The sequence below is a fragment of the Eschrichtius robustus genome, chromosome 15 (assembly GCF_028021215.1).
Source record: "Eschrichtius robustus isolate mEscRob2 chromosome 15, mEscRob2.pri, whole genome shotgun sequence".
NCBI classification, from domain to species: domain Eukaryota; kingdom Metazoa; phylum Chordata; class Mammalia; order Artiodactyla; family Eschrichtiidae; genus Eschrichtius; species Eschrichtius robustus.
In genome coordinates, this window is record NC_090838.1 from 29,537,231 (window position 1) to 29,563,735 (window position 26,505).

The window sequence follows — 26,505 nt, forward strand, 5'->3', positions numbered from 1 at the left end:
TTGTATCATCGGCATTGAACGCGGTGGTTTATACATAATAGGTACTCATTAAATATTTTATTGAATAGTTGTAGCATTCAGAAAGAGGAAGAATGTGATTTCCTCATCTCTTACCATAAAATAAAAGTAGTAATGTTTGGTTGCAATAAAGCATTGTAGGCATGGAGACATTTATCCTCTGGTTGGGGATAGAGTAGTAGAATGTTCCAAATTCATTTTCAGTAACCATGTACCTATGATATGTTCATCAGACCTAACACACTCAGTACGTCGAAGTTTGATTCATGTTTACTGACTCCCAAGGTAATTTTGAAAGGGTAAAATAGCTTAATCAGGTGATTTATTTCCAGAAAGCATTGTTATTGGAAGATTTCAAACTCCAGCATATTTGATGGCTGTATTAAAACAAGGCTCTGCTCTTTCTTTATGGGTTCACTCTACGTTCTAACTTACGTTTGCTTTTACGGTGGAGATGGGTAGCAAGGTGCTCTTTAATTGAATAGGTTCTTACCTCTATGTAGCCCACTCAGCACCTAGCATGGGGCCATGCAAGTGGCAGTTGTTCCGTAAATAATGTTTTCAGTTAATAAGTAAAATCATGGGACATTTTTCTGTACCTTACATCACACCGATGCCTGGAAGGTGCTTTTAAGGAGATTTTGTTTATGATTTTCCCCCTAGGCTGTTGCCACCTAATATGAGTGTTTCTGTCTTATTGTTGGGGTATTGAATTGAGGGCTGCTCTCAGAGTTCCTGCTCATCTACTATGAGAGGAACAAATGGTTCCCAAATGGTCTCGATGAGATGGTGGGGGAAAGGTCACTACCACTCGTCTTTGATGAGGTGTCTGGGCCGTCCTCAGGGTGAAGATCGCAGCTCTGACAGAAGGAGGTGAGTCATTGTTTTTTTAAGTTAAAAAAGTTGGTTTTAAAAGTTTATGCTGATAGTATTTCCCGTGGCGGGGACTAAAGAATATACATCCTTGTGTTAGTAGGGACGGTGATCACAAGGACAGCAGTTTTTGACCCAGGACCTGGAGATTACAATTTGGAAAAGATGGTTTCAGAAAACCGGTCATATCCATAAAGGTGACAAGAACATGATCCTGAAGTTCTTTGTCAGTGGTTTGTAAGTGCATCTTTTCGTTCTAAAAATATTTATTGATTCAAAAAACGATTTATGCAAAAAGATTGCAACAGTCCTTTTTCCTTATGGAGAAATTGGAAGAGCTTTAAACAGACTTTTTAAATGTCATTTCTGTTGTCTGTTGTCATTTTTAATAACGGTTCCCCCCCTCCCCCGTTTTTTTTAATGTCTCCGTGTATTCCAGACTTTTTTTTTTAAACTGTTAAATCCTCCCCGGTACCCAACTTAAAAAAAAATAAATTTATTTCAGTGTAAATGCGTGCGGTATGTTTCTTGTGTGGCAAGATTATTTCACAGGTGGGTCATCAGGATTCATAGTTTTATAAAAAGAACAGGTGTGTATGATTGCCATCCGTCTGTCTCTGTCTGTCTCACCCACACTGAAGCCGCCATTCATAAAACCTGATCTTGGTGAAAGGATGCACTTTCTGACCGTCTGAGCACTGCTGGTGCAGCTCCACCGTGAGCTCGTGTGCGACCGTCAGCCCTGGAGCAGCCCCGACAGTGCAGGGAGAGCAGCACGTGGTGGTGACGTACAGATTGTACTGAGCAGAACTCTGAACCATTTTCTTATGAACGGTAGTGTCTACGTGGGGGAGAAGAAGTCCAAATTCTAGTTAGTTCCAGATGATTCACCACACAGAATGCATATTCTCTCACTAGTGTTTGGGCTTAGTGAATAAAGGGAGTGTTCTGTGTTGAATCTTGGCTTGACCAGAAGGAAGTGATAATTGATCAGGGATTCTGGGGGAGGGGGGGGGTTGTTATTTTCCCCCCACTAAAAGCGATAGCTTAGAATGAGATGACTCTACATCAGGATACCTTTCGCAGGATCGTTTTTTATCATCTTATCTGCAGACTTAGTCTTTGCCGTCAGACTTTACTCATAGGGATTTATTAAAAACGATGGTTGGTTTCAAAAAAGGGGAAAGATAGACATTTGGTTGAAGTACAGTTGGTGGATTTTGACCACGTGGGAGTGTTTTTGTCCACAGAGCATGTTATAGAGGCAGAACCTGGCTAACGAATGCTATTTATGACTTTGTCTATCATATGAATGGCAGCCCTAAGTGGGTTCCTCTTTTGTTATTTCCCCTGCCCAGTCTCCTCAGCACCGTATGTTTTTTTTTTAATTAATTAATTAATTAATTTATTTTTGGCTGTGTTGGGTCTTCGTTTCTGTGCGAGGGCTTCCTCTAGTTGTGGCAAGCGGGGACCACTCTTCATCGCGGTGCGCGGGCCTCTCACTGTCGCGGCCTCTCTTGTTGCGGAACACAGGCTCCAGACGCGCAGGCTCAGTAGCTGTGGCTTATGGGTCTAGTTGCTCCGCGGCATGTGGGATCTTCCCAGACCAGGACTCAAACCCGTGTCCCCTGCATTAGCAGGCAGATTCTCAACCACTGCACCACCAGGGAAGCCCCAGCACCGTATGTTTTTTTTCTTCCCTCCCAAATTCTGTTTCCATCAATCAGGTAGCTGATGAGCAGGCTGACTCCTGTCCCAAGTAGGTCAAACGCTAGCCCTGCTCCCCCATCCTCCAGGAGAGGAAGTCATCTTGACCGTCTTGGGAGGGAGTTAGGAGGTCCCAAGCCCAGACTGAAGTCTGCTTATTTCATCTGTTCACACAGTGTTGCTTTGGGCTTCCAGGTCTTCATTCCTGCACAGCTTCCGACAGCAGTGGAGTGGAACTTCTGTGTTTGAGGGACTCAGCACTGGGCACCATGCCTCCCAGCGCCACTCCCCACTCCCTTAGGTCCAGGTGGGGCCTGAGTTTTCAAGTCCCATGATGCTGTGGCCCTTAGGTCTCTGTGATGGGATGCACATCCAGGAGCCTGATTTCTCTTGGGGCTCTGATTTCCTTGGGCTCTGCAAGCAGGGGAAATTGGGAAGCCCTTGAGAAGCCAGGACCTGAGGGTTTGAGTTAAAACCCGAAGGACACAGAGATCACAAGAAAGACACCAAGAGAATCTGGGAGACACTGAGTTGGAGGCAGAGGAATCCGACATTGCAAGAGGAGAATTTTGCTTTGGGAGGTTAAAGAGGTTTGGTTGCCTTCTGAGTGAGAATGGCATTCTATTTGTTAGCCAGAAATACATCAGATCCTGGAAATGTCTGAGGCCAGAGAGCTGTACCAGGAGTGAGAATTATGGAGTTGGAAGGGCCCTTAGAAAAGCATCTCTAGGTCAGCCCCTCGTTTTACAGATTAAGGGACCAAGGCCCATAACACTTTGTCATGTTATCTTAATGCATTTTACAGTTTCTACAGCACCTGCCTCTTCCTTCCAAGCCCAAAGAGGTTGAGGGGCTTCTTCTTGCCCACTCTGGAGGGAGCTCTTGGGACCCCCGTTGCCCTCCCCACCCCTTGACCTTGGTCTCAGAGTAGTGGGCACGGCGGCCGAATCAGCCTCTGCTGAACTTTTCGGTCCCTGCCTGCTTCCCTGCCCCACCCCTACCCCCCATGCAGGAATGCGAGCCCTCCCCGTGGGGCTGTGAAGGCCCTGGAATGTGGCACTCTGACCTCTGGCAGTTGAGTGTCCTGGATGGACCTGGCCTGAGAAACCGGAAGGATTCAGGGGAGGCGGGGGAGAGTGCTCCTTGGCCTTGGGGTGGGATGGAGGGAAAGGAAGTGCTGGGCAGTGTCGCTTCCCCAAGTCGGCTCAGTTGACTCCCCCAACACGGGAGACCAGGCAGCAGGGGCACTGGGGGGTAGGTTTCCTCAGTGCTGGGTCAGGGGGTGCACTGCCAGAGCACTTGGGGTGAGGAAGAAAGGGTTTGAGGGGGAAAGGGAGGAGCAGACCAGAGGCAGAGGAAACTGTTGCAGGAGATGACAGACCTGAGGGTGGTGGGTGGAGAGAAGGGATGTCCAGCCCCTGTGCAGATGGACACATTCTCACTTTAGAAGCCAAATATGTTAAAAGGTGGGAAAGACCTTTCTAAAGAAGCTTCCGCCTCATTTTGAGACTCCAGAGCTTTTTAACATGCTCACCCTTCGCAAGACAGAGTTAGTGAAGCGGGTGGTTGCCCGTTCAGGTGTGAGGCTGACTGGCACTTAGCTGTCCCTTTCTGGATTCTGTCAGTGATGCCCCCCTCCCCCGCCTTGCGCATGCTCTGGTCAGTTACCTCTCTCAGATTTTCAAAAACCGTGAGGTCGAGCCTTGGTCATGAAGTCCACACCAGCTCCTTGCCTTGTTCCCAGATAAGGGCACCTCGAGTCCTCAGCTTCCTCCCCGTGAAAGCACTTTGCAGGATGCACAGCAAGGGCTTGGAGCTGCCTCGTGCCGACCCTTGTGAAACCATGAACATCTTGCCAGACTGCACGTGAGGTCTGCCAGGATGGCAAGCCAGCTTTTCGTTGGGGGTGGGGGGGCGGTTTACAGGTAAATTCCATGCTCGTGGGGAAGGAATAGAAACAAGAGGTGGCAGAGCGTCTCTGAAACACCTGTTTAAGAGGAGAGCTGCCGCCCGTACCTGAAGGGGTTGGGTTTCGTTTGTAGCTGGAATCTCTCCAAGCTGAGTCAGTTCATTCTTCCCGTGCCCAGGGTTGTCTTGAATGATAATTAGTGTTCCGTGGTCATGCTACATCCCACTGAAGTGAGGGCGCTCGTCTCCTTTTCTTCTTTCTCGTGTGACATTGTACAGAGTCCTAGGAGTAGTGGCCCTGATGCTAAGTGGAAATGTCTTGGTTATCAGACTCATTCACTGGTCCTGCCAACCAGGGTATGTGGCGCCCTTCCTCCACCTAATTGATACCGAAAGCCCCCAGGTGAGGCCCATAGGGATGCTGCAGGCAGTGCAGCAGGTAAGCATCTTACTCAAGGTGTGCATCTTAGGACTTCCCTGAGAACCTAGCAATCCTCTATAAACTTGAGAGTTTATTTATTTTTTTATGACTGAAAAAGCCATTTATTTTCATTAAACGTGACTTTAGACTATCTAGATTGAAACCTAAACATCTCTCCAAATGATTTAATTTTCGCCTTTCCTCCAGTCTTTGATGATATCAAGACTGTACCCAGACAATACCTCCTCCTAGAAGCCATCCCTCCTCTCTGACCCCCAGCACACTGGATATGCCTCACATTTAAGCACCGATCATATAGCCTGTTGTGATGATTTATTTCAACAGATATTAATCAGGCACTTGCTACATGGCAGTCACTGTGATGTGGTTAAACCAAAGAAACCCCTGCCTCAGAGAACTTACAGAGGGGAGTCACTAACCAAAAAAGCAAACAGTTCTATGATACACTGCTAGATAAATGAATGTTGTAAAAAAAAAAATAGAGCAGGGTAAAGGAATAGAGAGTGATGGAGTGGGGGCACTTGGAAGTTTAAAACAACAGAATTATTAAAGAGCGTGTTAAGTGCTTGTATATACGTTCAACACTACGTATCTCTGTATATTCTAATCCTTCGAAAATTGGTGATCCTTGTTAGTTAAATAGGGTATGGATTTGAGCAGAGCATCCTTTGGGAATGGTCTATATTTGGTATTTTCTTTTATATTCTAACAACCATTAGTTCTTTTTTTTTTTTTAAAGGAATTCCTTTATTTTTATTTATTTATTTATTTTTGGCTGTGTTGGGTCTTCGTTTCTGTGCGAGGGCTTTCTCTAGTTGCGGCAAGCGGGGGCCACTCTTCATCGCGGTGTGCGGGCTTCTCACTATGGCGGCCCCTCTTATTGCGGAGCGCAGGCTCCAGACGTGCAGGCTCAGTAGTTGTGGCTCACGGGCCCAGTTGCTCCGTGGCATGTGGGATCTTCCCAGACCAGGGCTCGAACCCGTGTCCCCTGCATTGGCAGGCAGATTCTCAACCACTGCGCCACCAGGGGAGCCCCAACCATTAGTTCTTGAAAGGTATATTGAACCTAATAAAATAGATGGTAATTTTTAACCTTTCAGGTAGGAGTTAAGGGAGCTATATTTCCAGAAATTGTGAGTTTTATCATTTGAACAATTTGCTGATGACTTCTTTTACACTATAAAGACTAAGTTTGAATAGAATAACATTGCAGAGTCGAGCTCTTGCAAAATTCACGTACCTAATTGCATGTGGGAATACATGCTGCTGTAGCATGTGGAAAAAGGACTGGGTGATTCATGTGGTTTTTATTTATGTTTCTTTTTGGAAGCAAATTAGTTATTCTCTATATGTGTATGTTTATGCATGCATGTGTTCAAATTTGAAATGTAGAAATTTATCAACTGTTTTCTTTAACTTTGAAAGAAAGTTAAAGTTTCTTTGCAGTGTTTTAAAATACCCAAAAGGTACTTGCTTCGTAAACCCCTGGAAGACATGAATTACTATAAAGTATATTTTTTTGCATCTCAGACATTCCAGAAAGATGTTAAATATAAATGCATAAGTATTGAAGAACATAAGTAAACCTAAATCTTAGATACCCATGGAATATCTTTGAAGCTGCTGCTTTTTTCCCCCCCACAGGATATTATTAATGGAGTAGTCCCTTAGTCCAGTTTCACTTTCATTTTCTCCATTCAGTAAGTGGCGGTTGGGACCCTATCCCCCCAGCAGCTCAGAATCCAGCTGCAAACAGACAGCTGCAGTGTCTTTGGATAAGTGAAGTGGGTGGGAGAAAATCAAGTTAACTTTGAGGAGAAAACATTTAAGCCACACACAGTAAGATGGTAGCAGATTTCCAGTTAAACAGTGCAAGAAAGCTCGTGCCTCGCAGAGGACATGCAATCAGCAAAATAACTCAGAGAATTGATTCAGTAAATATTTATGGAGGACCTACTGTGTGCTAAGCCCTGCTCTAGGTGCGAAAGATAGAGCTATGAACAAGACAGACAAAAATCTTTACCTACCTGGAGCTTTCCAGTAGAGAGAGACAAAATGAATAATGTCAGTAAGTAAAACATATACCGTGCCAGAGGGATATACAGTCTGTGCAGAAAAAATAAAGCCGAGAAGGGGAAGTGGTTACAGTTTAGAGTGATCATGGAAAGTCATGCCGAGAAGTTCAGATTGATCAGAATCCTGAAGGGGTGGGGGAGTGAATGGGCGCAGAACTGGGGTGGAGGGACGATGTTCTGCGTCTGGGGGGACGTAGTTTCCCAGGCCCTGAGGCTTTAGTGCTGGGGAGGGAAGAGGTGCTGGCCTCAAAGTGGGACGTAACTGGGAGGCTAGCTGGGGCCGAGCACAAGCCTCTTTTATCAGTGTGAGGGGTTAGACTGTGGAGGCAGGTGGGAGCCATTGAAGACTGGGGGATAGTGTTGGTGTCATGGCTGAGACCCCCAGGGTCTCAGAGCTTGGCATCTGTTAGGTGTAGATGTTTGATTACTACGCAAAGGAAACTCCAGTGTTGTGGGAAGTGTGCAAATGTATTTTTCAAACATGTTCTTAAGATTGCTTAATCTTTTTATGGTCTCGTTATATTTGCTTGTATGGTCTATATCACGTGAATCTTAGGGATTAAATCATTGCTGTACAAATCAAAGTTCTCCCAAACGATTAATATTCATTTCTTGACATACCCTAAGGCAAGAGTCCTGCTTTTCATTGTCCCCTTATCTACATTTGCTTCTAGGAGGAGAGTTTCAGGTTGAATTTCAAGGACTTGATGCCTTTAAGAATCAATGTTATCAGACAGGCCCTGTGTGGCATGAGGTTTCTAAAAAGGCCACAGCTCTCTGATTCTCATTTCTTTTTTTTTTTTTGGGCCATGCTGTGTGCTTTGCGGGATCCTAGTTCCCTGACTAGGGATTGAACCCGGGCCCCCGCCGTCACCGAGTCCTAACCACTGTACTGCCAGGGAATTCCCTGATTCTGGTATCTAATTTATAACACTTCTTCCCATATAAACATACAGTAGCAATGTGGATTTTAATGATGTTTCAAGAAAAGAAAAGATCTGGACATACACATCAAACTTTCACTTACCACGAAACTGGGCACATAAAAAAAATGTTCATTGAATATTGCTGGCAACTTGTGCTTTGTTGCCAGGACCAGATAGCAGGAGATCCATGGAGTGTATAGGGATAAATAAGATCACACATAGAGATAATTTTGCTCACAAAAATATAAAGGTTTGGGATTGAGGGCGTGATATTTAGGGATGATATTTCTTTGTAGAACAGTATCAGAGTTAGTGGTAAGGATCAGTTAGAAATATAATTGTTGGAATTAAAGGTGATCACTCTTTCACTTCTTATCATCTTCTACTTTGTTCACTTTGAAGAATTCAGATAAATTACTAAGGTGGGGTTCACAGCAGGGCCCAAGTTGATTTGCAAAGACATTTCCTTCAAAATGATTGCTAACTGATTTCACTAATTCATTATCCTGAAAAGATTCCTTAGTGCTACTTACAGATCATTACACCTTTTAGAAATCATTACTTTTGCCTCAGGAGTATTGCTTTATGTGGAGGCATTATTGCTTTCACAAGGAAACCTTTGTTTCCTGGATGATAGAATAGTTGAGGTCATGTTTATATTGTTGGGTTTTCTGTTCTTGGATGTTTCCAGAGGTTCTCCAGCAACTCCATTGTCTTGGCTGAGAAGGTGTCAGAGAGGCTGTGCCAGCCCTTGTGGTGATGACCGTCAGCCATGGGTCCCTAGGCCATATTCACTCGAGATGGGCATCTCCAGTGTGAGATGGAAAAATAGCAGTGTTCCTCTCTTTCTTTTCCCTGGTGCTTGGGTTCTTTAGACTCACTTGGACTTGACATTTTGTCCAACCATTCGACCACCTTACTTCCCTATTTCTTCAATTCCTCTTGTTGCCTGCTTGGTGATATGTCTGTGTGGAATTCAGACCTGGTTGCTTAGCTTTCCTCCTCAGCTAAATGTGTAAGTCTATGGAAAGCACCTAGTAAGGTCCCTGGCTTAGGAATTGTTAGCTGTTATCAGAAGATTTGACTGGCGGGGTGGGTGTGAAATGTGCTTCATTATCTGTGCTAACTGTTCAGCTAGTATAATGAAAAATTTGTATCTTTCAAAGTGGTTATTTTCAGAATATCATGCTCATTTTGTTTTTCTTGTTGTTTGAAATTCTGGTCACATTTCTTCTTCTCCCTGTCGTGATTTACACTGTTGGATGAGTACAGTCAAGAAAAAAGGCATTCCCACATCTAGCCTTCTGTTTGACTCTTGGTCATTTGACTGACAGATTTTAGGCTAGAGCATACATTAATATTTATAAAATGATACTGTGTATTATTCATATCCACAAGTACCTTTCTGGCAAGAAGCATTAACTTGTGTCACGTTATCTAATTATGGTCATGATAGACAAAAGTGGTAGGAAGGGGGCTTCCCTGGTGGCGCAGTGGTTGAGAATCTGCCTGCCAATGCAGGGGACACGGGTTCGAGCCCTGGTCTGGGAAGATCCCACATGCCGCAGAGCAACTAGGCCCGTGAGCCACAACTACTGAGCCTGCGCGTCTGGAGCCTGTGCTCCGCAACAAGAGAGGCCGCGATAGTGAGAGGCCTGCGCACCACGATGAAGAGTGGTCCCCACTTGCCACAACTAGAGAAAGCCCTCGCACAGAAACGAAGACCCAACACAGCCATAAATAAATAAAAAATAAATAAATAAATAAAAATTAAAAAAAAAAAAAGTGGTAGGAAGGGAGATAATAGAGTTTATTATTTAAGTTATTATTTATCCAACATGGTTGAGGAATATTACACTTTTTCACTCATTTGACATATAAATATGTGATATGTGGAAGTGTTGGGTAATAAAATGTTGAGGCTAAAAGAAAACTTGAGTTAGTATTAATATTTCAAAAGTAGGAAGACCAAGATCCAAAGATGTTTCTCAGTTATTTCTGAATAATTGACTTTTTCCTACCACCAAACTTACTTTCCAGAAAAAGTTTGGCACTTAAAGATTCAGATTGCTTTGCTTAAGTTCAACTCCTCCTGTTCCTGTTTACTCCCTCTGCAGATGTTTATTTTGCTGAGCTACTATTTGCAAGCCCTATGATAGCCCAATGATAAAAAGAACCCACTTTCTGGTGGAGATTAGATGAGCAGTTTCATTATACTGCCGTAAGTGAAATAATTTTAATGGATGTATAACAGAACTCCTACAGAGGAGACAATTCTTGATTTAGTCCCTATAGAGCAGATGAAACCTGGAGAAAGTATTAAAGACTAAATAGGAGCTTTCAAAGCAGGTAAAGAGAAGCAGCTTTCTAGCCAGAGAGAACACCTTGTGCGAAGCCCAGGGGTCAGGAACAGTGTGGGTCATTTGGGAGCACATCATTATGAAGTATTGCTGTAGTAAGTGGGGAAGGGTGGAAGAGATGAGGGTGGAGAAGTGGACTGGGGTCAAATCTAAACAGGCTTCGTGTTCTGTGCCGGAGACTGGAATGGCCAGATGGTGGACTTTCTTTGGAGACCGTTGCTTCCCAATTCCATATCCTTAAGAAGTTTGATAGGGCTATTCTTTTTTTTTTTTTTTTAGAAATTCACGGTCTTTTATTTATTTATTTATTTATTTATTTATGACTGTGTTGAGTCTTCGTTTCTGTGCGAGGGCTCTCTCTAGTTGCGGCAAGCGGGGACCACTCCTCATCGCGGTGCGCAGGCCTCTCACCATCGCGGCCTCTCTTGTTGCGGAGCACAGGCTCCAGACGCGCAGGCTCAGCAATTGTGGCTCACGGGCCCAGTTGCTCCGTGGCATGTGGGATCCTCCCAGACCAGGGCTCGAACCCGTGTCCCCTGCATTGGCAGGCAGACTCCCAACCACTGCGCCACCAGGGAAGCCCGATAGGGCTATTCTTATAACACCCTCACTAGGTGTTATTTACACCAAAGCACCTCTGTAGGAGAATAAAACACTGTGAGCCAGGTACCTAAGGGATGGCTAATCACCTGGCTTTAAGGACAGCTTTTAGAGAATCTAGATGAAGAGAGGAAATGTGAAAGAATTAGGTACTTCTCCAAGATAATTTTTCCCTCAACTAAGATGTATCCATTTTTAAGCAGCAGTACATTTTTTTTTAAATAATGGCATCCATTTTTTAAAAATTAATTAATTAATTTATTTTTGGCTGTGTTGGGTCTTCGTTTCTGTGTGAGGGCTTTCTCTAGTTGCGGCAAGCGGGGGCCACTCTTCATCGCGGTGCGCGGGCCTCTCACTATCACGGCCTCTCGTTGCGGAGGACAGGCTCCAGACGCGCAGGCTCAGTAGTTGTGGCTCACGGGCCCAGTTGCTCCGCGGCATGTGGGATCCTCCCAGACCAGGGCTCAAACCCGTGTCCCCTGCATTGGCAGGCAGATTCTCAATCACTGCGCCACCAGGGAAGCCCAGCAGCAGTACATTTGATAACAAAACCAATATTCTTTGAAGCTGGTTAAACAAGGGGTTACATGTTTTAGTGGACATTCATGCTCAGAGAAGACTGTGTTGCTTAATAATGACATGTGCCTGGCCAGAAGGCCAGTCTAGCACTGCATAAGCATGGGCCAGTGGAGAAGGCCTGAGATTTTCCTTTTAAAATATTGAGATTCAGTCTCAAAGTAGGGGAAATGAAAGGGGGTTGAGTTCTACACCATTGGGTTCAGTCAGACTAGTTGTAGCTAGGGAAGAGTTTCCATGAGCAATCAAGTATCCTGTTTTGATTATTTTAAAAAATTTCAGAAATGTAACCATTTAGTGTCTGACTTTGAGTAACTTCCTGGTAAAACCACACCAAAGAGAAACTGATTGAAAAAATATATTTATAGGTCCAAGTACCTGGATGAGGTGACATGCTATATGGGACTGTTAGTCATAAGCCATTTATGAGATATCTTAATAATCTTTTTGAAGAATTAGTTTTTATTATGTTAATCACTTCTGTTGCTTTTATCTCTGTTACATTGATTTTCTCCATGTATTTATTAACTTCATCTTTCTTGTTTCTTTGGATTTGCTTTGTTGATCTTTTTCTAATTTCAGATGAATGCTTAGCTCATTTTTTTTAACCTTTCTTATTTCCTGTGAAATTTCCCTTTAAACACTGCCTTAGCTGTGTCCCATCAATGTTGACATGTGACATATCTACTGTTCTTCATTTTTAAGTATTTGATTAATTTTCCCATAATCCCCTCCCATTAAAAAAAAAACTTTTTATCATAGAAGTTTTCAAATATATACAGAAGTAGAGGCAACTGTGTAATGACTCAGTGCTTCAGTAGTTATCAATTCAAGGCCAATCCTGTTTTAATCTGTTGAGACCTCAACCAGTAAATCCTCTAGGATTGGAGGTGCTAGAAAGGTCCTGCAAAGTGATATTTGTTATATTAAAAGCACCTTTGGCTTGCCTTACTCTGCACAGTAATTGTTTTCCAGACCTTAAACTAGTTTGATAAATGGGAAATTATTTTAAATTTAAATTGTGACCACCATAAGTGTGTGATTCTCTGACACTGTGACCAGTAAATTGTTAGCATTGTACAGTTTCAACTAAGATGCCAGAATCAAGGAAACACAAGGAGGAAGTCTAAAGGGACCTCACAGATTATCCATCTCACCTCCGTTTTAGTGATGAAATAAATTGGAGCCGAGGGGGCCAAATGCCTTGTTCAGGGTCACTCTAATGACAAAGCTAAGGTTGTGGTCCCCTGGACCGGGGCCTCTCCATGAGAACAGACCTCTGGGCTATCTGATTTTCTATATGCAATTGAGGGTAGATAGTCCCTAATTTAGGCAGAATTGTGAAATAAGAGAGTTGTGTTCTGTAGCCCTGGTTTCTCCTCTCCTCATCTTGTTTCATGAATTCCTTCTAGAAATACTGCTTATCTTTTCTTAACTTCTTCTCTGTCCCCACCAGCTTCCTGTTATCAAAAAGGAAATTATCCTTCCCTTACTTAATCTTTTCCTCTGTTTCAAGATTCCTAGGAACATTTTATTCACATACTTGGTATGATTTTGGTTAGAGTAGTGGGAAATTATACTGTAAACTCCTCTTTCCTAGCATTTTAAATCCTTAGTACCTTGCTCAGTTCTTGATGTATAATAGATACCAATAACTGATTGAGGAATGAATGTTTGAAAGAAAGAATGAATGAACAAATGACTTTACATGCTACAGTTCGTCCCTGGTCCTCCTCTGATAGGTGTATTGCTGAGGTGTTGACAACAGTTACAGCAATGGAACATTTGCTTATCATTCATAAATGTTTTACTATAAATTGGTTTAGTAAATTGGTTCAGTACTGTTTATTTTTCAAAGACTTCCCCACTTGGATATAATATGAATCAATGGTCATGTTTTTTTGTTATATATTTGGAGGTTTGCATCAGTTTAAGAGTCCTCAAAAAAAATTTTGTGCATATTTTAGTATTTCCATTGTTTTAGATTAAGGCTTGGTCTACTCTGATACATAGTTACATATGCCTCACATAGTTTTACTTTGTGGAAATGCCTATAAAACAGATTTTTATGTCATGAATCATTTCTACTGATAACCATAATTTTGCCCTTCTTGCTTTGCACTGATTACAGCATGAGGAAGAGAGGGAAAGGGAAGCACCAGCTTTTGGAACATCCGCCTTAAGCTGGAAGGAGAGAGAATGAAAGCTCACTGCCTTAGATTCCTCCTTGAGCAGAGCTGAATGCACGATATCAGCCAGCCGGGAGCTGGGGGAGTTAAGAGCAGCAATTTTACATTACACTGGAGTTTCTAGGCTGGCATGGAAAGAGATGCCAGTACTAGCTATTTGCATCTTACTGTAGCCACAGGGATATGTGAACAGCTGGAGAATTAATTTGATATATATTCCCAGCAGCCTCTCTTCTGCCAACAGAATTCCATTACTGTGAGCTTCTGAGTGTGTACCACGAATTTGTGTCTTGCTTTTTAATATCTGCTATAGCGTGTTTCTGGTAAGTGGAATACCACACAATGGGGTGTAGCCGTATCTTGGTTTGGAGTAAACTCCATTACCCTAAGCTGATATGAGGTAGAAAAGGTAAGGCTCTGAGTCTACAAATGCCTTCTGCCTTCAGGAAGTTGGACATTTCAGATGAACACACAGTAGTTTGTCCAATAAGTGCGGTCATACCTGAAACATTTTATTCCATGTTACTGGAATTTCAGGCACCAGCAAGCAGATGGAAATATATTTTGACAAGCAGAGAATCTGGAACCAGTTGGGCCAGGGTTGCCGTGGCTGGTTCCTTGAGCTCCTGGGCACAGAGCGGGTGTAGCCCCCGGGGCTGCTGCTTCCCAGATCTGGAGCTGGCTGTGTCTCTGTACATCTTCCAAGACTCCTCTTCTTTCACGTCCTTTTCCCCTCTCCTACCCTGAGGATCACAACTCCTTTCTCAGTAGCCTTTGCACTTAGAATCTGTTATATCAACTGTGGAAAGAAGGAATTTCAGGCATCATCAAGAATATTGGAAAGTAGTCTGTGGAACAGAAAGACCAAGTCCAGGGTTAGACTGAAGGTGACTGTTGGAAGTGCAGGTGTTTCAGGTGTTTTTGCTTTGGTACCACATGTACACTCTTACAAATTTTTTTTTTGCAAAATCATTCACTACACTAAAGGTAATAGAGCTGTTGGGAAAAATAGGGATGGGGCAGGTCACTCAAAACCTATGGAACTGTGAACACAGAGGATAAATATAGACAATAGGAATCCAAATAAAGCTCCTGACTCAGGTAAGCTGCTCTTAACATTTGCATCTGGAGCCTGGGCAGCCCATCCTTTGCAGCTTTACACACTCCTGAGCTCAGGCTGCTTCCTTCAGGGCATGGGACCTCACAGATACTTACTCTGAATGGAGACTAGTTTCATCAGAATTAAATATAAGATCCAGGGGTAGTTTTTTGTTTTTGTTTTTTGTTTTTTTGGCTGCGTTGGGTCTTCATTGCTGCGTGTGGGCTTTTCTCTAGTTGTGGCAAGCGGGGGCTTTTCTTGTTGTGGAGCACAGGCTCTGGGTGCGCGGGCTTCAGTAGTTGTGGCGTGCGGGCTCAGTAGTTGTGGTTCATGGGCTCTAGAGAGCAGGCTCAGTAGTTGTGGCGCACGGGATTAGCTGCTCTGTGGCATGTGGGAACTTCCCGGACCAGGGATCGAGCCTGTGTCTCCTGCATTGGCAGGCAGATTCTTAACCACTGCGCTACCAGGGAAGTCCCCAGGGGTAGTTTCTTCATCATGATTTTTTTAAAACGGGAGAATATCTCTAGCTTTCTCATTTGTACATTCAACCTCCCCATACAGTTAAATGTAGTGGAAAGTTCAACCACTAGAGCAGCCATTTCTTGCACTAAAGGAAGGAATTTAAACAAGATTATAAGCCTTTTCTTAAGGTGTTCATTTAACTGCGAAGACTTTTCCTTTTATTGTGAGAAAACTTGCTCCTGATGTTTTTATAACATTAATATGCTGGGGGAAATCACACATGAACCAACACACCTTCTGCATTATACTGACATCATTTTGTTCCAAATTATGTATAACTAAAATCACGTTAGAGAAACGTGTTTTTATGGTTCAGTAGTAACTGTTAGGAGAAGAGGTACCCAGTATCTTTTGTTATTTCTCAAACCTGGGTCCTATGCTGTCTTGGCCTAAGTGTACCAGCAAGACATGCTCTTTAGAACAGCAGTTCTCAAAGTGTGGACCACAGACCCCTGGGGGGCACTGAGACCTTTTCAAGTAGTACATGAGGTCAAAGTTATTTTCACAGTAATATTAACATATTATTTGCTTTTATTCTGTGTCAACATTTGCACTGCTGGTGCAAAAACCATTCTGGTAAAACTGCTGGCATCTTAGCATGAGCAGAGGCTATGGCCCCAAACTGTGTTAGTCACCGCTATGCACTTGCAGTAAAGTAAATACTAATAACCAAATAACAAACCAAATAAAAAATCAGTTTCCGGTCCGCTTCTCTGGTGAGACAGGGCCGGGAGATGCTCTCCTCGGCTCCTTGCCTGGGTGGGCAAGTCAGGCTCTAGGGCCGGCAGAAATCCTTGTTTGGGGGTACCACCAAATTCCCAAGAGTGCTACAGCTGAGCAGAGCGGCTGCTTGGGACTACTGCTCGGGCGGTGCAGAGAGCCTTCTTGGAATCTGACATGACATCACTTTGGGACTGTTGGCCAGCTGCTCCTGACTTGGCCACATGAAGGCTCAGACTGTCCCAGTCTCTGAACTGAAGAGAGCCAACACTATTAGCATATCTCTCACCACCATGAATGCAACATATTTCAATGAAGAGTATCAGGAGGACATCTGCAAATCCCAGTCTGGCATGTGTAAGTTCTGAGGAATGGTGGAATAACCCAATGTATCTGGGTGACCTTTGGAGACAGCTGAGACAGAGCTACAACAGGGCAGTGGCAGGCAATCAACTCATAGCCCATCTTCTCCAGCCGTGTGGCTGACAAGGTCTTGGTGCCCCGGCCGGCTGTCAGGCCTAAGCCTCTGAGGTGGGAGAGCTGAATTCAGGACATTGGTCCAAGAGAGACCTCCCGGCCCCACGTGATATCAGTCGGTGAGAGCCCTCCCAGAGATCTTGTCTCAACACGTAAGACCCAGCTCCACTCAACGACCAGCAAGCTCCAGTGGTGGACACCCCATGCCAAACAACTAGCAAGACAGGAACACAACCCCACCCATTAGTAGAGAGGCTGCCTAAAATCATAATAAGTTCACAGACACCCCAAAACACGCCACTGCACTCGGTCTTGCCCACCAGGAAGACAAGATCCAGCCTCATCCACCACAACACAGGCACCAGTCCCCTCCACCAGGAAGCCTACACAACCCACTGAAACAACCTTAGCCACTGGGGGCAGACACCAAAAACAAGGGAACTACAAACCTGCAGCCTGTGAAAAGGAGACCCCAAACACAGTAAGTTAAGCAAAATGAGAAGACAGAGAAATACACAGCAGATGAAGGAGCAAGGTAAAAACCCACCAGACCAAACAAATGAAGAGGAAATAGGTAGTCTACCTGAAAAAGAATTCAGAGTAATGATAGTAAAGATGATCCAAAATCTTGGAAATAGAATGGAGAAAATACAAGAAACGTTTAACAAGGACCTAGAAGAACTAAAGAGCAAACAAACAATGATGAACAACACAATCAATGAAATTAAAAATTCTCTAGAAGGAATCAATAGCAGAATAACTGAGGCAGAAGAACGGATAAGTGACCTGGAAGATAAAATAGTGGAAATAACTACTGCAGAGCAGAATAAAGAAAAACGAATGAAAAGAATTGAGGACAGTCTCAGAGACTTCTGGGACAACATTAAATGCACCAACATTTGAATTATAGGGGTCCGAGAAGAAGAAGAGAAAAAGAAAGGGACTGAGAAAATATTTGAAGAGCTTATAGTTGAAAACTTCCCTAATATGGGAAAGGAAATAGTCAGTCAAGTACAGGAAGCAGAGAGAGTCCCATACAGGATAAATCCAAGGAGAAACACGCCAAGACACATACTAATCAAACTATCAAAAATTAAATACAGAGAAAAAGTATTAAAAGCAGCAAGGGAAAAGCAACAAGTAACGTACAAGGGAATCCCCATAAGATTAACAGCTGATCCTTGAGCAGAAATTCTGCAAGCCAGAAGGAAGTGGCAGGACATATTTAAAGTGATGAAAGGGAAAAACCTACAACCAAGATTACTCTACCCAGCAAGGATCTCATTCAGATTCGACGGAGAAATTAAAACTTTTACAGACAAGCAAAAGCTAAGAGAATTCAGCACCACCAAACCAGCATTACAGCAAACGCTAAAGGAACTTCTCTAGGCAGGAAACACAAGAGAAGGAAAAGACCTACAGTAACAAACCCAAAACAATTAAGAAAATGGTAATAGGAACATATATATCGATAATTACCTTAAATGTAAATGAATTAAAGGCTCCAACCAAAAGACATAGACTGGCTGAATGGATGCAAAAAGAAGACCCGTATATATGCTGTCTACAAGAGACCCACTTCAGACCTAGGAACACATACAGATTGAAAGTGAGGGGATGGAAAAAGATATTCCATGCAAATGGAAATCAAAAGAAAGCTGGAGTAGCAATTCTCATAACAAACAAAATAGACTTTAAAATAAAGATTATTACAAGAGACAAACAAGGATACTACATAATAATCAAGGGATCAATCCAAGAAGAAGATATAAAAATTGTAAGTCTTTATGCACCCAACATAGGAGCACGTCAATACATAAGGCAAATGCTAACAGCCATAAAAGAGGAAATCGACAGTAACACAATCATAGTGGGAGACTTTAACACTGACTTTCACCAATGGACAGATCATCCAAAGTGAAAATAAATAAGGAAACACAAGCTTTAAATGATACATTAAACAAGGTGGACTTAATTGATATTTATAAGACATTCCAACCAAAAACAACAGAATACACTTTATTCTCAAGTGCTCATGGAACATTCTCCAGGATAGATCATATCCTGGGTCACAAATCAAACCTTGGTAAATTTAAGAAAATTGAAATCATATCAAGTATCTTTTCCGACCACAATGCTGTAAGACTAGATATCAATTACAGGAAAAAAACTGTAAAAAATGCAAACACATGGAGGCTAAACAATACACTACTAAATAACCAAGAGATCACTGAAGAAATCAAAGAGGAAATCAAACAATACCTAGAAAGAAATGACAATGAAAACACGACGACCCAAAACCTATGGGACGCAGCAAAAGCAGTTCTAAGAGCGAGGTTTATAGCAATACAGTCCCACCTCAAGAAACAAGAAACATCTCAAATAAACAACCTAACCTTATACCTAAAGCAATGAGAGGAAGAAGAACAAAAAAAACCCCACAGTTAGCAGAAGGAAAGAAATCATAGATCAGAAATAAAAAGAAATGAAGGAAATGAGCAAAAACCAATAAAACCAAAAGCTGGTTCTTTGAGAAGATAAACACAATTCATAAACCATTAGCCAGACTCATCAAGCAAAAAAGACAGAAGACTCAAATCAACAGAATTAGAAATGAAAAAGGAGAAGTAACAACTGACCCTGCAGAAATATAAAGGATCATGAGAGATTACTACAAGCAACTATATACCAATAAAATGGACAACCTGGAAGAAATGGACAAATTCTTAGAAAAGCACAACCTTCTGAGACTGAACCAGGCGGAAATAGAGAATATAAACAGACCAGTCACAAGCACTGAAATTGAAACTGATTTAAAAAATCTTCCAACAAACAAAAAGCACAGGACCAGATGGCTTCACAGGTGAATTCTATGAAACATTTAGAGACGAGCTAACACCTATCCTTCTCAAACTCTTCCAAAATATAGCAGAGGGAGGAACACTCCGAAACTCATTCTACGAGGCCACCATCACCCTGATATCAAAACCAGACAAAGATGTCACAAAAAAAAAAAAACAAAAACTACAGGCCAATATCACTGTTGAACATAGATGCAAAAATCCTCAACAAAATACTAGCAAACAGAATCCAACAGCACATTAAAAGGCTCATACACCATGATCAAGTGAGGTTTATCCCCAGAATGCAAGGATTCCTCAATATACACAAATCAATCAATGTGATAAACCATATTAGCAAATTGAAGGAGCAAAACGATATGATCATCTCAATAGATGCAGAAAAAGCTTTTAAGAAAATTCAACACCCATTTATGATAAAAACCCTCCAGAAAGTAGGCATGGAGGGAACTTATCTCAACATAATAAAACCATATATGACAGACCCACAGCCAACATCGTTCTCAGTGGTGAAAAACTGAAACCATTTCCACTAAGATTAGGAACAAGACAAGGTTGCCCACTCTCACCACTATTATTCAACATAGTTTTGGACGTTTTAGCTACAGCAATCAGAGGAGAAAAAGATGTAAAAAGGATCCAAATCAGAAAAGAAGAAGTAAAGCTGTCACAGTTTTGCAGATGACATGATACTATGCATAGAGAATCCTAAAGATGCTACCAGAAAACTCCTAGAGCTAAACAATGAATTTGGTAAAATAGCAGGATACAAAATTAATGCACAGAAACCTCTTGCATTCCTATACACTAATGATGAAAAATCTGAAAGAGAAATTAAGGAAATACTCCCATTTACCATTGCAACAGAACAAATAAAATACCTAGGAATAAACCTACCTAAGGAGACAAAAGACCTGAATGCAGAAAACTGTAAGACACTGGTGAAAGAAATTAAAGATGATACAGACAGAAGGAGAGATATACCATGTTCTTGGATTGGAAGAATCAACATTGTGAAAATGACTCTACTACCCAAAGCAATCTACAGATTCAATGCAGTCGCTATTCAAACTACCAATGGCATTTTCCACAGAACTAGAACAAACAAGTTCACAATTTGTATGGAAACACAAAAGACCCTGAATAGCCAAAGCAATCTTGAGAAAGAAAAACAGAGCTGGAGGAGTCAGGCTCCCAGACTTCAGACTATACTACAAAGCTACAGTAATCAAGACAGTCTGGTACTGGCAGAAAAGCAGAAATATACATCTATGGAACAGTATAGAAAGCCCAGAGATAAGCCCACACACATATGGTTACCTTATCTTTGATAAAGGAGGCAAGAATATACAATGGAGAAAAGACAGCCTCTTCAGTAAGTGGTGCTGGGAAAACTGGACGGCTACGTGTAAAAGAATGAAATTAGACTACTTCCTCACACCATACACAAAATCAACTCATAATGGATTAAAGACCTCAATGTAAGACCAGACACTATAAAACTCTTCGAGGAAAACATAGGCAGAACACTCTGACATAAATCACAGCAAGATCCTTTTTGATCCACCTCCTAGAGAAAGGGAAATAAAAACAAAAATAAACAAATGGGAGCTAATGAAACTTAAAAGCTTTTGCACAGCTAGGGAAGCCATAAACAAGACGAAAAGACAACCCTCAGAATGGGAGAAAATATTTGCCAATGAAGCAACTGACAAAGGATTAATCTCCAAAATATACAAGCAGCTCATTCCGCTCAATATGAAAAAAACAACCCAATCCAAAAATGGGCAGAAGACCTAAATAGACATTTCTCCAAAGAAGATATATAGATTGCCAACAAACACATGAAAGGATGCTCAACATCACTAATCATTAGAGAAATGCAAGTCAAAACTGCAGTGAGGTATCACCTGACACCAGTCAGAATGGCCATCATCAAAAAGTCTACAAACAATAAATGCTGGAGAGGGTGTGGAGAAATGGGTACCCTTTTGCACTGTTGGTGGGAATGTATATTGATACAGCCACTGTGGAGAACAGTTTGGAGGTTCCTTAAAAAACTAAAAATAGAACTACCATATGACCCAGCAGTCCCACTACTGGGCATATACCCTGAGAAAACCATACTTCAAACAGAATCACGTACCACAATGTTCATTGCTGCACTATTTACAATAACCAAGACATGGAAGCAATCTAAGTGTCTGTCGACACTTGATGATGAATGGATAAAGAAGATGTGCCACATGTATACAATGAAATATTACTCAGCCGTAAAAAGAAATGAAATTGAGTCATTTGTAGTGAGGTGGATGGACCTAGAGGCTGTCATACAGAGTGAAGTAAGTGAGAAAGAGAAAAACAAATACTGTATGCTAACACATATATATGGAGTCTAAAAAGAAAAAAATGGTTCTGTAGAACCTATGTGCAGGACAGGAATAAAGACCCACATGTGGAGAGTGGACTTGGGGACATGGGGAGGGGTAGGGGTGGGCTGGGACGAGGTGAGAGTGTGGCATGGACATACTCTACCACATGTAGAATGGCTGGCTGGTGGGAAGCAACTGCATAGCACCGGGAGATCAGCTTGGTGCTTTGTGACCACGTAGAGAGGTGGGATAGGGAGGGTGGGAGGGAGATGCATGAGGGAGGGGATATGGGGATATGTGTATACGTATGGCTGACTCACTGTGTTATATAGTAGAAGCTAACACACCATTGTAGAGCAATTATAGTCCAATAAAGATGTTGGAAAAAAAAATCAGTTTCCTTTAAGAATGCCCTTTATTGAAGCAGTACAGGTTATTAATTTTATTAAATTTCAACCCTTGATTATACATCTTGTGAATATTCTCTGGAATGAAATGGGAAGAATGCATGAAATAATCCTGCCTACTGAAGTCCCACAGTTGTCTTGAGGTAAAATATCATTTCCTGGTTTCTTCTAAATATCCAAGTGGAGATGTCAGGTTAGCAGTTAGTTATAACTGACTCTTCACTGGAGTACTCACATATTTGCATATATTTGAACATGCATGAATTCTAATTCATACATGAAATTATCACGTTTCTTTCATTTTGTATATAGAGAAAATCACATTCGGATTTGGTATCTTGCAGAAGTTACAAACTTAAAAATACATTTGCAGAGGTATCTCAATTATCTTGACCTTTCAGGCTCGGAGACTACATCTTGTCCCATGGAGAGCACTAGGAAAAAACTACTTGATATAAATAGTTAAAGGGCAGTACTCCTGTTTTTAATCACCCCCCCCCCTCCTTGTTTTTAAAGTCCTGACCAGTCCAAGGAGAAATCAGAAACTATATCAGAATCAGAACTTTGATCCTTGTGCTGTATATGTGGATTTACTTAAGAAAAGAAATTTTAAAACATCAAATTTGCCAAGTGTTGTCAGCGGCAGTATTGGGCTCAGATTTGATTTCTGTATAATCAGACTTCACTAAATTTTTGCTTTCAGTCCCTGTTGGATGGCTGTTACATTAAAGTATAATGTTCTGTAATAGAAAAACATAAAAGCATTTGTCTCATAAACATGTTGTACTTGATCCTATAAAGCAGTGGTTGCTAAGGGAACTATTTGCCAAGAAGAAAAACAAAGTATTGATTAGGATGGGGGGCATAGAATGGAAAGGGTTTCCTCTCAAAAAAGAAAATAAAAGCATGTAAGACATTTTTGCCTTTAGAGTCAGAGGCCTCCTGACTGGACCGGGTGACCGTGACATTTCCTGAGGGGATGGTCAGGCTTAGCTGTGCACCATCAGGTGCAGCCTGTCGCTGTTGCCGAGAGGCTTCTGCTGAGAACAGTCAGGAGCTGGAGAGGGCATTAAGGGAAGTTGCCTTTTAGTTCTGATTCCACACTCAGGGGAAGTGGTCTTCCTGTGGGGGGGCAGAGAAAAACATCTGGCCGTGAAAACAAATTGGCCCTGAGATGGACTCCTTGGAGGGGCTGTTGATGCCAGCCAGCTGATAAGAGGCTGAAGTCTAGAGCTGAACTGGGAAAGAGACTAATGACAGTTGATGCCTAGAGAGAAAGGTACCAAAGTATGTCTGAGCATTTCTTCAAAATGCCTGCCTCATTAATGCTTCACTAATAAGGTTTTTGAATAAGATTTTTATTATGTAAACATGTTCATTATAATGAAACATGTTTTCCTTGTTATACGTCTATGCATTTGTTTACAAGACATTTTCTGTTAAAAAAAAAAAAAAGCATAGTCAACAGCATTGACCATACCAGTGACATGGAAAACTAGATAGAGTTACTGAACGCTTGTACTAAGTCCTGGGGTTAAGGGGGTTCAAAGTTGGATAAGACCTGGCTCCTCCTGCATGTGAGGCCTCTTTGTCTAATGGGGAAGTTAGACTTGCATGAAACCATTATTAGAAAGGGTAAGAGGTGCGCACAGGTGTTTGTAGGAGCGTGGAGGATAGAGAGCTCAGAGTTGGAGAAGACTTCTCAAAGAGGTAACATTTGACTTGGGTCTTGAAAAATGAATAGGAGTTATCAGAGGATGGCGAGAAGGAGGTGTTCCAGGCGATGATACTCTGTGAGCAAAGGCATGGGAGCATTTATTGAGGGTTTGTAGTGAGAATCTGTGTGCTTATTGGAGCATTAGGATGTGTGAGGGATTGGTGCACGATGAGTCTGTACAAGTAGGTACAAGCTGTACCATGAAGAACCTTGTATTATACAATAAGAAGTTCGGACTTTTTCTTGTTGGCAAGAGAGAACCAATGAGCAGGCTTGTCTTTTGAGGAAGATGATTCTGGTTGACAGTGTGGGAAATGGGGTAGTGCAAGGAGACAGGTTAGAGGATGTTGCAGTGGTTCAGGAGAGTGATGTCTTCAGGGAGTTCCAGTTATGATGGAGGGAAGGGATGTTTATTGTGGAAAAAAAAATCTGCATCAGAATCCACTTGATTTGGTGATACATTAACTGCATATATTTACAAAGATAGCAATAAAGATTTCTTCTTGGAATATGGGGTGGGAAAGAGGAGAAATGCAGTTTTTCAGTAGTTCAAATGTTACTTGAGTTTCTTACTGATTTTTAGGTTCCTAGGGTTGAACTAATTTTGAATTACAAATTTGAATATACGGTCAAAAGAATTTCTTTACGGTAAATTTTGCTGAACTGTATTAGGCTGGTGGTACTAATAACATGTCAACAATTAAATATAGAGATAAGAAATTGTTTACGTGAGCCATTTTGTCATGTGTTATAACCAAAGACTAAATTATCACCTACTTTACTGTGTTGAGTTGTTTCAGTATATTCTATTCTGGTTTTCCTTTGAAAGTAATTTAGTAATTTCACTGTTGTCTTGAAGATAGGAATGTCCCTTTGTGTGTATACATGTTATATACCTGTTATTTCTAAAGACCAAATACAGTCTAAATAGGAAAATAAATCTTAAAACAGATAACTTGTGTTTTTGTTTAAACTTCTAAAATTGTTTTACTAAGAGATGAAGCTTTGATCAAATAAAAGAGCCTGATCTTCTGAAATCAAAACACAGGAGATTTTCTATTCTCCCTTTTCAAATAATCACCCTGAAGCTCTTTATTTTGTAAATGATATCCTTCTAAAAACCCCTTGACAAGAAAATTATTTGTTTCAGTGAGGGAGAACAGTCTTTTCCTGACTTAGGCAGTAAGTCAACGATGTCACCAGAAGGAAAAGTTAGCCTTATAAAAATTATAGCCATTTGTTTGCGCTGTCTTTTGTGAAAACACATTCTTAAGATGTCTTTATACCTGCCTTACTTTGAGCAACAAGTTTAAGTATCTTAAATTCAAGCACTTTTAAAAGATTCTCTCCAGATATGGTTATCAGAAACATGTTTACTATTTAATAGTCAGTAGCCAGTTAAGGTGTGATAAAGTATCTATTAAAGATAATGTTAAGAGGGGGGAAAAACTCGTAACATCACAGAGACTCAGAGAAATAGTCTGGTTTCCTACAAGAGGCATTTCAACTATGAGGAATATTATTAAGGATTGAGTCTTGCTGTGGTTCTGTCATGTTTGTTTCATTTGTCTGAACTGGTTCCCCTGAAAGTTGGTTTTAAAATCTACTTGATTTCTTACAGTCAACTCCATTCCATGGCCCAGGACACTGATATGGTCTCAGCTGCAGAATTTGACGACCTCGGCCTCTCACTAGGCTGTAGCCCTTAGTTTTGTTTGTTGTTGTTTCTGGCTTTGGTTGTGGGCAGTAATGGACATTAGCATTTGTACTGAAGTGCATTGGAGGGCATTTCCTCCGTTGTATCCCATTCCTGACTCCTTGGGTGGTGTCTGTTTACATTTATTAGCACTGCCTTGATATATGAAGTTGCAGAGCTGTTTTAAACCTGAAGCTGGTCTCTACCAGATGGGGTAAAAAATTTGGGGGTTTTTGGGAATAATTTTGTAGATTGACAGATGCAGTTTTATTGAACATGGGAAAATCCTGGAATCTTTGTTTAAAATGAAGAAATTTAAAGGAATCTCAATTGTTTCTGTAATAACACATCAGAGGAGTAGTGGTTTTTGATCAGAAACGTTTGTATACATAGCTAGTTAATGTTGACGTGTATGGCTATATTTCAGTCTTCTCATTTATTAGGAGGTTGGGTTTCATTCATTTGTAAAATTGCAGCCAAACTGCCTTTCGTAAATTGAGGTGTCAAAATCGGATGTTAATCTTGACATCCTCGCACATTTTTGCTTTCAGACAGGCCTTTGAATGAAGCTAACAAGCAAACATTATGCGGTTGTTAATTGTTTTACAGATGAGAACTGGGATGATGACCAACTGCTTGGTTTTGAACCATGCAATGAAAACCTTGTCTCTGGCTGCAATATAATCAATGGGAAATGTGAGTGTGACACCATTCGAACCTGTAACAATCCCTTTGAGTTTCCAAGGAAGGATATGTGCCTTTCAGCTTTAAAGAGGATTGAAGGTAAGTACGCATTTTCAGTCATAAGCGTTAGCATTGTGTAACTCTGAGCGGTGATGGTATTTGAGCTGGAAAGGGCAAAGACAAGCTTACAGAGATCGGTAGCTTTGATAATCTCACACAAGATGCAGAGAGTTGACTAGGTACGGACGTGATGGCGTACGTGTGCCTGTGCGTCCA

At 41.7% G+C, this 26,505-nt stretch overlaps 1 protein-coding gene across 2 annotated transcripts in view; it reads left to right on the forward strand.

The window, feature by feature from the left end:
• CRIM1 (cysteine rich transmembrane BMP regulator 1) overlaps positions 1-26,505 on the forward strand; it is a 205,056-nt gene that overhangs the window by 22,401 nt on the left and 156,150 nt on the right. The window contains exon 2 of one of the 2 annotated variants that reach the window (XM_068565195.1): positions 26,155-26,328. The exons of the other annotated variant lie outside the window; for it this stretch is intronic. Coding sequence (XP_068421296.1) covers positions 26,155-26,328 — 174 coding nt within the window. The remainder of the gene's footprint in view (positions 1-26,154; positions 26,329-26,505) is intronic. 2 annotated transcript variants of the gene reach the window in all.